The following is a 13,856-nucleotide window of genomic DNA, read 5'->3' as shown; positions in this document are numbered from 1 at the left end:
ATTTGAAGTATCCAGGTAACATAGCTTATCTATAACAGGAATCAAACATAAAAGCAAGCAGAATGCACACGATAGCCACAAACTTAATTTGGCAACATCTAAATCAATTGGTATTTGAGAATAGAAATTGTACATGCATGTATATTTCTGTTGCGTGAAGTTAATCAGGACATTATTTACAGCCAATGACACTACTTCCATTCATATATCAATGTTTGTGTTCTATATGATAAAGACTGCAAACTCCTTGTGTGTGTGCATGCGCATACACCAGTTTGTTCCTAAAGAATCTCTCATCAAAGTGAAAACTGTAACCTAAATTGTATTGAGATGGACACTTTAAGTGTACTATTTTTTGACAAAAAACCTTTATGTACAACAAACTAAAGTAATTTGTATCACCCTGCATCAAGTTTAAGAAGAATTCTCATCACAGGAACATGAGTCAAACCTTCAAGTTTAACCTCCTCTCGCATATTTTTTTCCTCGTAAAATTACATTGGTGATGCTCAAATACCGCTTTTATCTTGTATTCCCTATGGCATGTTCTAATATATTTGGATGCACATCTGGATATCAGGTATCCCGTATTCGGATATTTAAACACTATGTGTTTCACATCAGAGTCAACTTTGGCTCTGGTTATTTGCATCCTTTAATGTCTCTACCTTCTCCAGAAACTAAAGTTTCAAAAGGTTTCAAAAATCTCCAGCCACTATGTATAGGACGATAAAATACAAAAGATTTCATTAACTGAATGAAAAATAAAAAGATATATCATGCTAAGTTTCTAACAACTAATTTAAATAAACATACCACCAAAAGAGGAAACATACCATAAGAAGTTAACTATACTTGCGTGTTGAAACTCAAGGACACATTTTCTTATAAAGCCCACAACCCTGAGTTGAATACAAGGAATGATCTGATTGCGTATAAATAGTACATATGCAGTTACTGCAGTACCTTGTGAGCTTAATTTAAGACATTGGTTGAATAGACATATCACTTTAGGTGCTGTTTCTCTAGGTTTTGAAATCTCAGAAACTCAAAAAAGGTTACTCCTAGGAGATGGGAGAAAACACAATCAATATGTATATATCCAAATTGTTGAATTAGGGAAGCACATAATGAAATTGAGAATTCTCGCTAGGTAACTTCCTCTGCTGTTATGCTATGCACACAAGTCCACATGCAACGGGACCAGAGATATCTGAAGTACATTTGTATAACTTGTTAGTTTTCTTGTTTTCTTGTTTTGATGATGATTTACAAACACCATTATTAGTACTAATTGCTTGATTGTGTGATATTGTGTAGAATGTATTTTGCCAAGCAAGATAGTGTCAACTGTTGGAGGATTGGATGGAACAAAGAGTTATAACGATGATATCCATGGAGGTGGAGGCAATGTGGTGAAGCAAAGTTTTCAAGAGCACAATACAAAAGAGAAGCTTCATCAAAATATGAACAAATATCAAGACCAAATAATTGCATTCATATATGTGAGATATTTGCATCTTTTTCTTTCTCTCTAGTGCTTGATGTAGACAAGTTATTGAGTTAATAACATTTGAAGCTCATTGGGTTCACACACACTTTCACAAAAACATTATTTTTGAACTATTTTGAAAAATGAGTAGTTTTTACAATTGGAAAATGATCTTTCAAAAATTGTTTTTCTAACAAGTTCAAAATCATGTTTATAAACATTTCCCAAAGTTTCATATTTTTTGGATTTTATCTGCTATTTTTAAAGGCACTCAAAGACTCAAATTTCATACAAGCACAGTGCATGTGTATGTTTACAAGTCGATTTATGCCTGAGATAAGCTGACTTATGAACTGTGCTAGAATATGCAGAAAACGTCTGCTGAGCCGACTTATAAATCCAGCAAGTCGACTTATATATGATAAGTCGACTTATGATCTCTAGCAAGTCAACTTATATGTGTTGTACAGCCTGTAACGGTTAGTTTTATAAGTCGACGTATGTACTGTAGCAAGTCGACTTATAACACTGTAACGACTAGTTTTTGGCTGAGTTGAAAATTCAGGATTTTATCTCTTGTTTGGGACTTGGGCTATAGTTTGGGGCTTCTATAAATACCCAACCACCCACCCTCATAACTTCTGAAATCAATTCAGCAAGAGAAAAATCTTAAGTTTGATTTTCTAAGTGTTCTTAAGCTCAAACTTTCAATTATTAATCCTCAATTGTGTTTAAGCCTTTGTTTTTCTCACTTCCACACTCCACAACCTTTGAGCTTTACTTGTTCTTCACTTGATCCTTGTCATAGGATTGTTGTGAGAGTTTTTCCTTCTTCCATTGTGATTGTGTGGTGAGATTGATCTCGAGGAGATCACTTGTGTGGATTGTAAGATCTCAAGCGGAGATCGTTGTGAAGAAGTTTCGACTTTCAAACCGGGTGTGATAGTAAAGTTACCATCAGGAGAGGTGGTCGGATGTAAGTCGGAGGACCGAACCTCGTGAACATTCGCGTGTTGTTATTGGCTAACCATTCTCTAAACTCTTTCTCTATTTATTGCCTTTGCCTTTAATTTGGTTGGTGTGTTGCATTGACAAATTTTTAATTACACATTTATTATCATATTATACTATTTACCCCCCTCTATGGTAATTTTATTTGGTATCAGAACAAGGTCTCTACATATTTATTAGGTCTAACCACCTTAGAGAAAATATCCAAATGGATCTACAATGAATGTGCATATGTTTGAAGGTCAATCCACCACTAGACCCCCATTGTTCACCGGCAATAATTTTGCATACTAGAAAGCTAGGATGAGAATTTACTTACGATGCATTGATCTTGACATCCTAGAGATAATAGAAAAGAAATATGTTAAAAAGTCTAGTAGCGATATGACCGAGAAAGAAAGGCAATTGGCTAATCTAAATATTAAAGCCATGAACGCATTGATTTGTGGACTCACTCCAAATGAGCATAATAGAGTCTCCACGTGTGCAATCGCACACGAAATTTAGGAGAAACTATGTATCACTCATGAAGTAACTACTCAAGTCAAGGAGTCCAAAATTAGTAGCCTCATGCATACATATGAATTATTTAAAATGCTTCCAAATGAGTCAATAAATGCCATGTTTAGTCGATTTATTAACATTGTTAATGAATTACATGGTCTTGACAAGGTGTTGGAGAACCAAGAGAAGAACTACAAAATTATTCGCTCTCTAACGCCGGCATGAGAGCCCAAAGTTACGGCTATTGAGGAAGCCAATGATTTTACGACGCTTACACTTGATGGCCTCATTAGCAAACTCAAAGTTCATGAAAAGAAGATCAAGGAGAAGAAGGAAGAGCCCCAACGAGCCAACGAGCAAATAGAGAGCCTTTTCAAAAGATGAAGATTATTGCGCTCAAAGGAGCAATTGATATGACTTCTCCTCGGATAGTGATATTGATATCTCTAGAGAAGTGACTCACCTCTCTAGGAGAATATCAAGATTGATAAAAATAAATAAATTTTTTTAAAAATCGTTCTAACAAATTCCCTTCTCGTGTAAGTAAATGCTTTGAGTGCAATAAATCAGGACATATAGCAAAGAATTGTCCCAAGATAAAAGAAAAATATATGAAGTACAAGAAGGAGAATGCGATGTATGCGGGATGGAATGAACCCGAACCAAGCAATTCGGATAGTGACGAAGAACCCGCCAAGATTGCTCTTCATGATCCAAACATATGCTTCATGGCTCAGATGAGGTACAATCCGACTCCGATGATGAATCTTTGTACATGCAATGTGAATTAGGAGCCGCTCTTGAGGAATTAAATTTTGAATTTAAAAAGTTAGTAAAAGAATATTCTTCTTTCCAAAAATTGCATGATTCACGTGACTCAAAATTTGAGCAATTACAATCCTCTCTAAACAATGTCATTGCTTTAAATGATGAAATAATTGGATATCTTGATTTTGAAAATAAACAATTAAGATCTCAAATTGAAAAATTAAAAAAAATGAAAATACCATGTTAAGAACCAATCATGCTTCCACTAGTCATAATCATCATCAATTTAGAAGAACATTGTAATCATAGATCTCATGCCCCCACCTACAAGAAAGATTTCAATTGCACATATTGCATGAAATATGGTCATACTTCCACACATTGTAGGATTAGAAATAATGTTTATGATTATGGATTGATATGGGTACTTAAAGGTGTCAAGAGTACTAACATCCAATGACCCAAAATTTGGGTACCTAAAGCCTCTACCTCTTGTTTACATGTAGGGAACATCTCACACAAGACGTAGAGAGTTGTGGTACCTTGATAGTGATTACTCTCATCACGACGAGCAATAATGACTTATTTGCAACCCTATCAAGGATAGAAGGAGACAATGTCTCCTTTGAAAACGGTGAGAAATGTAAAATTGTAGGTATTGATAATATTGGTAAGATACTTTCTCCCGTAATTGAGGATGTTTATTTGGTAAAAGGAATCATAATCTCTTAAGTATTAGTCAACTTAGTGACAAAGGCTATGATGTTATTTTTAAACCGGATAAGTGTATTGTATAAGTCTAAAAGATAAAGCTATTTTTGTTGCTCTTAGAAAGTCTAATGTATATATTTTTGAGATGAATGAGCTTTTAGATCAAGATGTGAAGTGTCTTGCCGCGGTGGATAGAGATCCTTGGATTTGGCACAAAAGAGTTGGACATGCTCACATGAGACTAATCTCTAAGCTATCAAAGAAGAACTTGGTAAGAGGTCTACTGACTTTAACATATATTAAAGATTCACAATGTGAGGAATGTGCCAAAGGTAAACAAATCAAAAACTCTTTTAAATTATTAAAGATTCACAATGTGAGGAATGTGCCAAAGGTAAACAAATCAAAAACTCTTTTAAATCCATAAATGAGGTATCCACCACTAAACAAATCAAAAACTCTTTTAAATCCATAAATGAGGTATCCACCACTAAACCTTTACAATTGCTTTATCTTATTTATTTGGTCCTATGCGCATTGCCTCATTAGGAGGAAAACATTATGTGTTTGTTATTGTTGATTTTTCACGCTTTACATGAGTTATATTTCTCGCTAATAAAGACGAATGTTTTGAATAATTTTCTCATTTAGTAAAAAGAATTGAAAATAAAAAGGATTTAAAAGTTGTAAAAATTCGAAGTGATCATGGTGGTGAATTTCAAAATAAATTTTTTAGTGATTTTTGTGATCATCATGGTATTACACATACGTTTTCCGCTCCAAGAACACCACAACAAAATGTGTAGTTGAACGAAAAAATCGTATCATACAAGAGATGACATGTACTATGATTAATGGTTTTGATTTGCCAAAATATTTTGGGCGGAAGCCGTCAATACAGCTTGCTATGTTTTAAATCGTGTTTTAATTAGACCTATTTTCAAAAAAACACATTATAAACTTTATTTTGGCAAAACTCCAAATATTAGCTATTTTCGGATTTTTAGTTGTAAATGTTTTATTTTGAACACAAAAGATCACCATGAAAAATTTGATTCAAAAATTGGTGTTGGTGTATTTTTGAGATATGCATCAAGGAGTAAGGCTTATAGAGTTTCTAACAAACAAACACTCGTTGTTAAAGAATCTATAAACGTTACTTTTGATAAAACTAATGATGATTTGCTAGATGGTGTGCCTAGGGATGATGATGATATAAAGGGAGGATTGGAACTCATGCAAATAAATAAACCCTTAACGGATGCACCAAAAAATAGGGAAGAGAACCTTGAACAAAATCAAGAGGAACTCCCCAAGGCATGGAGATTTGTACCGGATCATTCCAAGGAGCAAATTATAGGGAGTCCATCAAAAGGAGTTTTAACTCGCTCAAAGGCTATGAGCGTGTATGGTAATGTAGCTTTCTTATCCCAAATTGAACCTAAACGTGTTGATGCTTTGAATGATGAATTTTGAGTTTTAGCCATGCATGAAGAATTAAACAAATTTCAAAGAAATAATGTTTGGAAATTTATTCCTAGACCTAAAGATTTCCTTGTTATTGGAACAAAACTGATTTTTATAAATAAACTTGATGAATTTGGCATAGTGATTAGAAATAAACCTCGTTTAGTTGTCTAAGAATACAATCAAGAGGAGGGCATAGATTATGATAAAACTTTTACACCGGTTACAAGATTGGAGTCAATTAGAATGTTTTTAGCCTTTGCTAATTTTCAAAATTTTAAATTATTTCAAATGGATATTAAAAATGCTTTTTTGAATGGATTTATTGAAGAAGAGGTGTGTGTCGAGCAACCCCCTGATTTTATTGATTCACTTTTTCCTAATCATGTTTACCGGATACAAAAATCTTTGTATGGGTTAAAACAAACTCCTAGAGCTTGGTATGCTCGCCTCTCAAGTTTTCTTATTGATAATGATTTTTCAAAAGGAAAAAATGATAACACTCTATTTGTTAAAAAGAAAAATAATTTTATTTTGGTTCAAATTTATATTGTTGATATTATTTTTGGTGCCACTAATGAATCTTTGTGCAAAAAATTTTCTAAAGTTATGCAAGAACAATTTGAGATGAGCATGATGAGAGAGCTTATATTTTTTTCTCGGTCTCCAAGTCAAACAAACCAATGATGAGATTTTCGTGTCACAAAGCAAATATGCAAGAGTTGGTTAAGAAATTCGAAATGGAGAAATCCAAACATGCACCAACCCATATGAGTACCACCATCAAGTAGGACTTGGATGAGAGTTGTGAGAAAGTAGACCAAAAGCTTTATCGAGGTATGATAGATAGTTTACTTTATCTCACCGCTAGTAAACCGGATATTATGTTTAGTGTTTGTGCACGTGCACGTTTTCAAGTTTCTCCTAAAAAATCTCATCTAATTGCGGTTAAAAGAATTATTAAATATATAAATGACACTATAGAACTTGGTTTGTTTTATCCTAAGAACACTTCTTTTGATCTTTGTGGTTATTGTGATGCCGACTTTGCCGGATGTAAGATAGACCGCAAGAATAGAGTGGAATATGTCAATTTCTGGGTAACTCACTTGTTTCTTGGTCATCCAAAAAACAAAATTATATTGACTTATCCACTACAGAAGCGGAGTACATTGCCGCCGGCTTGTGTTGTGCATAACTTTTATGGATAAAACAAAATTTAGTTGATTTTGATTTACACTTTGATGATACGAAATTTTTTTGTGATAACACTAGTGCAATTAATATTTCAAAAAATTCTGTTTTACATTCTAGAACTAAGCATATAGATGTACGCCATCATTTCTTAAGTGATCATGTAGAGAAGAAAGATGTATCCCTTGTTTATATTAATACTAAATCACAATTAGCAGACATATTTACCAAGCCTCTTAGTAAAGAAGATTTTTGTCGCATAAGAAATGAGTTAGGCATGTGCATCCTTTGATTGCTTGTTTTGATGTCTTTTGCTTGCTATTAGTTTTAAGTTATCATTTTCATATCTACATGTTTTTATTGTGATCTACATTGTCTAAACATGTTTAAACACACAAGGATACTTAGAGGAGTGGTTGGGAGAGATCTGGGTCAATTCCAAAAGGAGTGAGTTAGTAGTAATGCCTAGGGAGAGGTCGTAAATCCAAACACTTGAGGAATGTGACACGGGTAGGCCAACACTTAGAGGAGTATTTTATGGGTTTTTAACACATGTATATTATCTTGTTTACCCCATTTTGATGTTGATAGGGGGGAGAAATCTATCAATTTGTGTACATATATAGGGGAAAGTCTTATAGATAAGGGAGCAACTATCTATAAGCTAAAATTTTATTTTATTCATGCTCTTGAATAATGGTAGTTTGTCATCATCAAAAAGGGGAGATTGTTAGTTCTCTTATTTTGATGATGATTTACAAACATCATTATTGGTATTAATTGTTTGATTGAGTGATATTATGTAGAATGTATTTTGCCAAGTAAGATAGTGCTAACTGTTAGAGGATTGGATGAAACAAAGAGTTACAACGATGATATCCATGGAGGTGGAGGCAATATGGTGAATCAAAGTTTTCAAGAGCACAATACAAAAGAGAAGCTTCATCAAAATATGAGCAAATATCAAGACCAAAGAATTGTATTCATATATATATGTGAGATATTTGCATCTTTTTATTTCTCTCTAGTGTTTGACGTAGACAAGTTATTGAGTTGATAACATTTGAAGCTCATTGGGTTCACACACACTTTCACAAAAACATTATTTTTGAACTATTTTGAAAAATGAGTAGTTTTTACAATTAGGAAATGATCTTTCAAAAAAAATTTCTAACATGTTCAAAATCATGTTTATAAACATTTCCCAAAGTTTCATATTTTTTGGATTTTATCTGCTATTTTTAAAGGCACTCAAAAACTCAAACTTCATATATGCACAGTGCATGTGCACGTTTACAAGTCGACTTATACCTGAGATAAGTCGACTTATGAACTATGCTGGAATATGCAGAAAACGTCTGCTAAGTCGACTTATAAATCCAGCAAGTCGACTTATATATGATAAGTCGACTTATGATCTCTAGCAAGTCGACTTATATGTGTTGTACAGCCTATAACGATTAGTTTTATAAGTCGACTTATGTACTGTAGCAAGTCGACTGATAGCACTGTAACGGATAGTTTTTGACTGAGCTAAAATTTCAGAATTTTATCTCTAGTTTGGGATTTGGGCTATGGTGTGGAGCTTCTATAAATACCCAACCACCCTCATAACTTCTGAAATCAATTCAGCAAGAAAAAAAAAGTCTTAAGTTTAATTTTCTAAGTGTTCTTAAGCTCAAACTTTCAATTATTAATCCTCAATTGTGTTTAAGCCTTTGTTTTTCTCACTTCCACACTCCACAACCTTTGAGCTTTACTTGTTCATCACTTGATCCTTGTCATAGGATTGTTGTGAGAGTTTTTCCTTCTTCCATTGTGATTGTGTGGTGAGATTGATCTCGAGGAGATCACTTGTGTGGATTGTAAGATCTCAAGAGAAGATCGTTGTGAAGAAGTTTCAACTTTCAAACCGGGTGTGATAGTGAAGTTACCATCAGGAGAGGTGGTCGGAGACGTAGGTCGGAGGACCGAACCTCGTGAACATATCGCGTGTCACTATTGGCTAACTATTCTCTAAACTCTTTCTCTATTTATTGCCTTTGCCTTTAATTTGGTTGGTGTGTTACATTGACAAATTTTAATTGCACATTTATCGTCACATTACCCTATTCACCCCCCCTAGGGTAATTTCATAACTATCACTAAACAAACTTAGACCTGACTCTTCAAATATACTTCCTTGTGAATTAAGACTATCTACGTCAATAGAGCTTTGTAATTTTTCCATATGACCACTACCCAAGTAATGTACTGCCTACTGCAATATGTCCACATTGTACGGTCACCAAATCCAGATTTTAAAGCCCAACTGATAAACCTCAACAATATGTCACTATTATTATCAATTCACCTGTTTCAGTTTTGGCAACAAAGATGTTAAAAATTTTCAACTTAACTTGAAATGGAATAATAACTAATTAGCTAAAACAGTTAAATTAAAATAAAATTAAAAAAGAGGAAGGAACATTGATCAAGAGTGCTATGTAGTTTTGAAGAGTGCTATGCAGTTTCGTTACATGAACTACTGTTGTGTGTGCATGTGTGCGTGTGTCTGCGCGTGAGAAATGTTGGGAGAGGTAGTGATGCGGAATGACGTGAGGGCATCGATCTGCAGTTCTCTTTGTTTCTGAAGAATTTTAGGGGCCGTTTGGAGTGATTTAGGGATGTTTCTGGGACTGTTTGGTCGATTGGATGCACAAGCTTTATAGGACAGCAAGAGGACAAATTTTAGTGGTTGTTTGGTGGTTAAATAGAGAAGAGAATGATTGCAAATTTTAATAATGAAGAGAAGTGATTTTGAACAATAGGCCTCACACCTAAGTGCCTCACACCTGGGGCTTTAAAATCTCGTTTTCATTGTACCTTGCGGAGACTACATAGGGACACTTAAAACTATGCCATGTTTTCTTTCTAAAATATCAACTTGTAAGACAAATTATGTGATTCAGCTTCTAGTAGAGTATAATATCTGAATGTGTGAAACCTGCATTACCCAATGACGATTTATAACTCGAATAGTCAATTTTTATATCATTGAGAGGTTACATGTAAGAGGGAGAAAGAAAAGAACTTGCAAACATGAACAATATGAGTACTAAAGATGAATAAGTGTGAAGCTGCGGTTGCACTTTCTTCCGAAGTGTACTCCATTGGTCTGTATATATGCTCTAGTTAAAAAGTCAATATGCAGTGCTTTTATGTACAAAGGATTAGGAGAAGTAAAGATAAATAAGACAGGGAGGAAGTAACTAACTTGGAGTTCATCGGTATTTTCCCCTCTTGGTTCTTATTTTTCTATTAATTTCCAGAAATGATCTAGGTATATATTATGCAGTTGTATTTGGATTTGCAAAAATGAGTAAGGGCAGAAAGAAGGAACCAGGTAGGATCAGTTCAGGATCATGGGATCCTTTTCTTAGTTTTCCATCAGATAAGAAGGGCTGACATCTCTCTGTTCTTGTTTATTTTACAGAACACATTTCTATTAGATAAGAAGGTCTGCCATCTCTCTGTTCTTGTTTATTTTACAGAATACATAAGATAACACATCACGCAATGATTACTTAAATGACTTTGCTAAATCCTTTATTATGATGCTTTGACTGTTTCAGATGACGAATCTACTATGTAGAACAATCATATGCTTATCTCTCAGCGCATTTAAGTTGACTTGACGCATATGCACTCTTCTAAACTATATAGCATCAAAAGAAAATAATAGCGCTGCAACTAAGTTGTTGTTCATTCATTCATATGCGCTCATTGATCTTTTTTCTTCCATACGGTTCTTATATTATTTTCTTTCATGTTCGAAATATGCTCCTTTCCTTCTCTATGTCACAGACATAGAGACATATTTATTCATAGATTCATCTGTGGCCATATTTATTCATAGATTCATCTATCCCTGTGAACCGGTTTGACTTTGATTTCAATTTTGCGATTCCTTGAACCTTTTACTTCATTCTAACTGTAACCAATTGTTTAATTTTGTAAAGCGAGGTTGAATATAGAGCACAGTGTTTATCTGATTATAGTGAAGTGCTAATTATAATTATTATAATTTTAGATGTTTAGTATTGAAAAGGAGAACTCAAGGAACAAAAATACATATAAGACAATAAGAAGGCTCGAGCCCTGTATGAAGGAGTGTTTGTGAAATCCAAAAGACTTTAGGGACTTTAATTTCACTGACATTCGCACCGTTCCAGTAAATACCAATGTCATCCATGGTCTTCTGCATGTAAACAGACATCACCCATAACATAATGCTATGATTAAAAATGTAAAGATGACAGTATGTAATGCTTTCCCTTGATTTATGGTGTAGAGAATGTCCTGCAAAACCCATCAGATTTTTACAGGACTCTAGTTCTCCTCTAGCTCTTGCAGCGTAGAATATATATATCATTTTATTTAACAGAGCATCAAATGAAATTAGCATCCTGAAGAATCAAATCAAGACTAGCTGAAATGGAATTTCAAATAAGCTTGAAATGCACAAAGATAATCTTCCAAATTTTAACAACATGAATAATATGAAGATGGAAGAATTAAAAAAGAGCTCTAACCGTCCAGTCCCATCTTCTGTTAGCTCGAGCTACTCTTTCCATTCTTCTTGGCCATCGATGCAGCACCAGGAGGGTTATAGTACTCTATATACCAGCGAACAAACCTCTTCAGCCCGGCCTTGAGATCAGTCCTCGGATGATACCCAAGCTCCTTCTGAGCAAGACTAATATTAGCATGAGTGAAGTGCACATCCCCATTCGCCGGCATCTTCACAACTTTCTTGTTGGCCTTCACCTTCAACAACTTCTCAAGAATCTTCACCAAATCTTTAACCGGAACCGGCGACGTATTCCCGAGATTGTAAATCCTAAGCTGCGCCGGCCGCTTCTTCTTCCCCTTTACCCCAGTACTTTTCTCCGCTGTATCAAGCGCACCAATACACCCCTGAACAATGTCCTCAATGTAGGTAAAATCTCTCGCCACAGTCTCCCCTTTCGCCCCCTCAAAGATTGTAATAGGCTTCCCCTTGAGAATGTCATTGGTGAAGAAGAAGTAAGCCATGTCTGGGCGACCCCAAGGCCCATAAACAGTGAAGAACCTCAGCCCCGTGATCGAAAGCCCGTAGATATGGTTATAAGTATGTGCAATCTCCTCTCCGGCCTTCTTGGTGGCCGCATACAAAGAAGCAGGGCGATCAGTCCGGTGAGACTCCGAGAACGGCACCTTAGTATTAAGCCCGTAGACCGAGGACGAGGAGGCCCAGACAATGGCCGGCTGGGGATTCGCGGACTTCGCGACCTCAAAGAGGGAGACAAGGCCAGCAATGTTGCTATGAACATACGAGCTAGGGTTCTTCATCGCGTAGCGGACGCCGGCCTGGGCAGCGAGATGCATGATGTGGGTAAAAGCTACAACATCAAAGAGCTTGCTGAGGAGTGAATCGTCGTTGATGTCGCCCTCGACGACGAACACCCCGTAGCGGTCGAGGAGAGCCTGGCGAGCGCGCTTGAGCGAGGGCTCGTAGTAGTCGTTGAAGCAATCGAGGCCGATGACAGCGTCGCTTGACGCGACGAAACGTGGCTACCGACGAAACGGCGGCTCGGTGACGAGACGGCGATGCCGCCCTTGCGTCGGCTTGGCGGAGTCTCGAACTTTCTTCTCCCACTGCGGTCCGCCCCATGGCGGCGCACGACGACGACGACGACGAGGTCCACAGAGATCGGCGCATCAGCGACGAGGGCTTGGATGATGATGACGACGAGGGAGTGGGGCCCGTTGAATGCAAGAAGAGGAAGAGAGCGAGGGCGCAGGCGCAGGATAAGAACGCGAACCTCGAGAAGGAGGAATGGCGGAGGAGGCGCTGGTAGTTGGGCCTCTCGCCCTTGTACTTCCCCGGCGTCGACGGCGACGAGATCTTATCCATTTCCTTTTCTTGATCTTGGATTCTTGCTTCGTTGAGAGAGGAAAAGGGGGGGAAAGGAGCGACCTTTTTCTCGTCTGGGTTGTTGATTTCCGTTGATTTATTAGGGAATTGGTCAATTGGAAAACATAATATATATTTTTTTAAATGGTCGTTTGCTTTGTTTGATTTTTGTATGTGCGAAGAAGAAGGGAAATGGATTTGGGAGGAGGATGATTCTGATTTAATAGGGAGATTCTTTCGGTGGAGACGCGTCTTTCTCGGCGATTTATTATTTTTGAATTCAAGGACGATGACATGTGGGTCCGACAGTTGCAAACTCAGGGTCTCTTTCAAGTCACTTGACTAATCGAAGTCTATAAAGGCTCCACATCGTTTGCTAATTCCCTCCTTTTCCTTTTTATTTCTCACTTTTTTCTACTTTTAGAGAAAGATAACGACACTCCATCTGAATTTGTATCTTCCTCTGGTCCCTTCCATCTCTTTGTACACGTAAAGAATTTGTTCGGCATTTCCAGAATGCTCCTTAAATTTATATTAAATATACTTAAAATCTAAATAAAATATGTTTTATGAAATGCTATAGCCGGAAGAAAACATTTAATTGAATGATGTTGCGAAAGGTGAGAATCTTTATATCCACTCAAAATAAGATACGTTATAAAGATAACTATGTTGCTGCTACGATCATTCTCTTCAGACCGTTATGTAGGTAATGAATCTGATATATTGAACGTTCTGATACGTTGAACAATTTTTTACAAATAAACATAA

General features: G+C 36.1%; 1 protein-coding gene across 1 annotated transcript in view; it reads right to left on the bottom strand.

The window, feature by feature from the left end:
• LOC109837099 (UDP-glucuronate 4-epimerase 3-like) overlaps positions 1-13,330 on the bottom strand; it is a 25,189-nt gene extending 11,859 nt beyond the window's left edge. The window contains 4 exon segments of the mRNA XM_020405184.1: positions 11,722-12,729; positions 12,732-12,796; positions 12,798-12,853; positions 12,855-13,330. Coding sequence (XP_020260773.1) covers positions 11,741-12,729; positions 12,732-12,796; positions 12,798-12,853; positions 12,855-13,085 — 1,341 coding nt within the window. The 5' untranslated portion in view covers positions 13,086-13,330 and the 3' untranslated portion in view covers positions 11,722-11,740.

This window comes from Asparagus officinalis, chromosome 4 (genome assembly GCF_001876935.1).
Source record: "Asparagus officinalis chromosome 4, Aspof.V1, whole genome shotgun sequence".
NCBI classification, from domain to species: Eukaryota; Viridiplantae; Streptophyta; class Magnoliopsida; order Asparagales; family Asparagaceae; genus Asparagus; species Asparagus officinalis.
The sequence above is the reverse complement of the archived record's forward strand: the minus strand, read 5'-3'. Positions and strand labels throughout refer to the sequence as shown.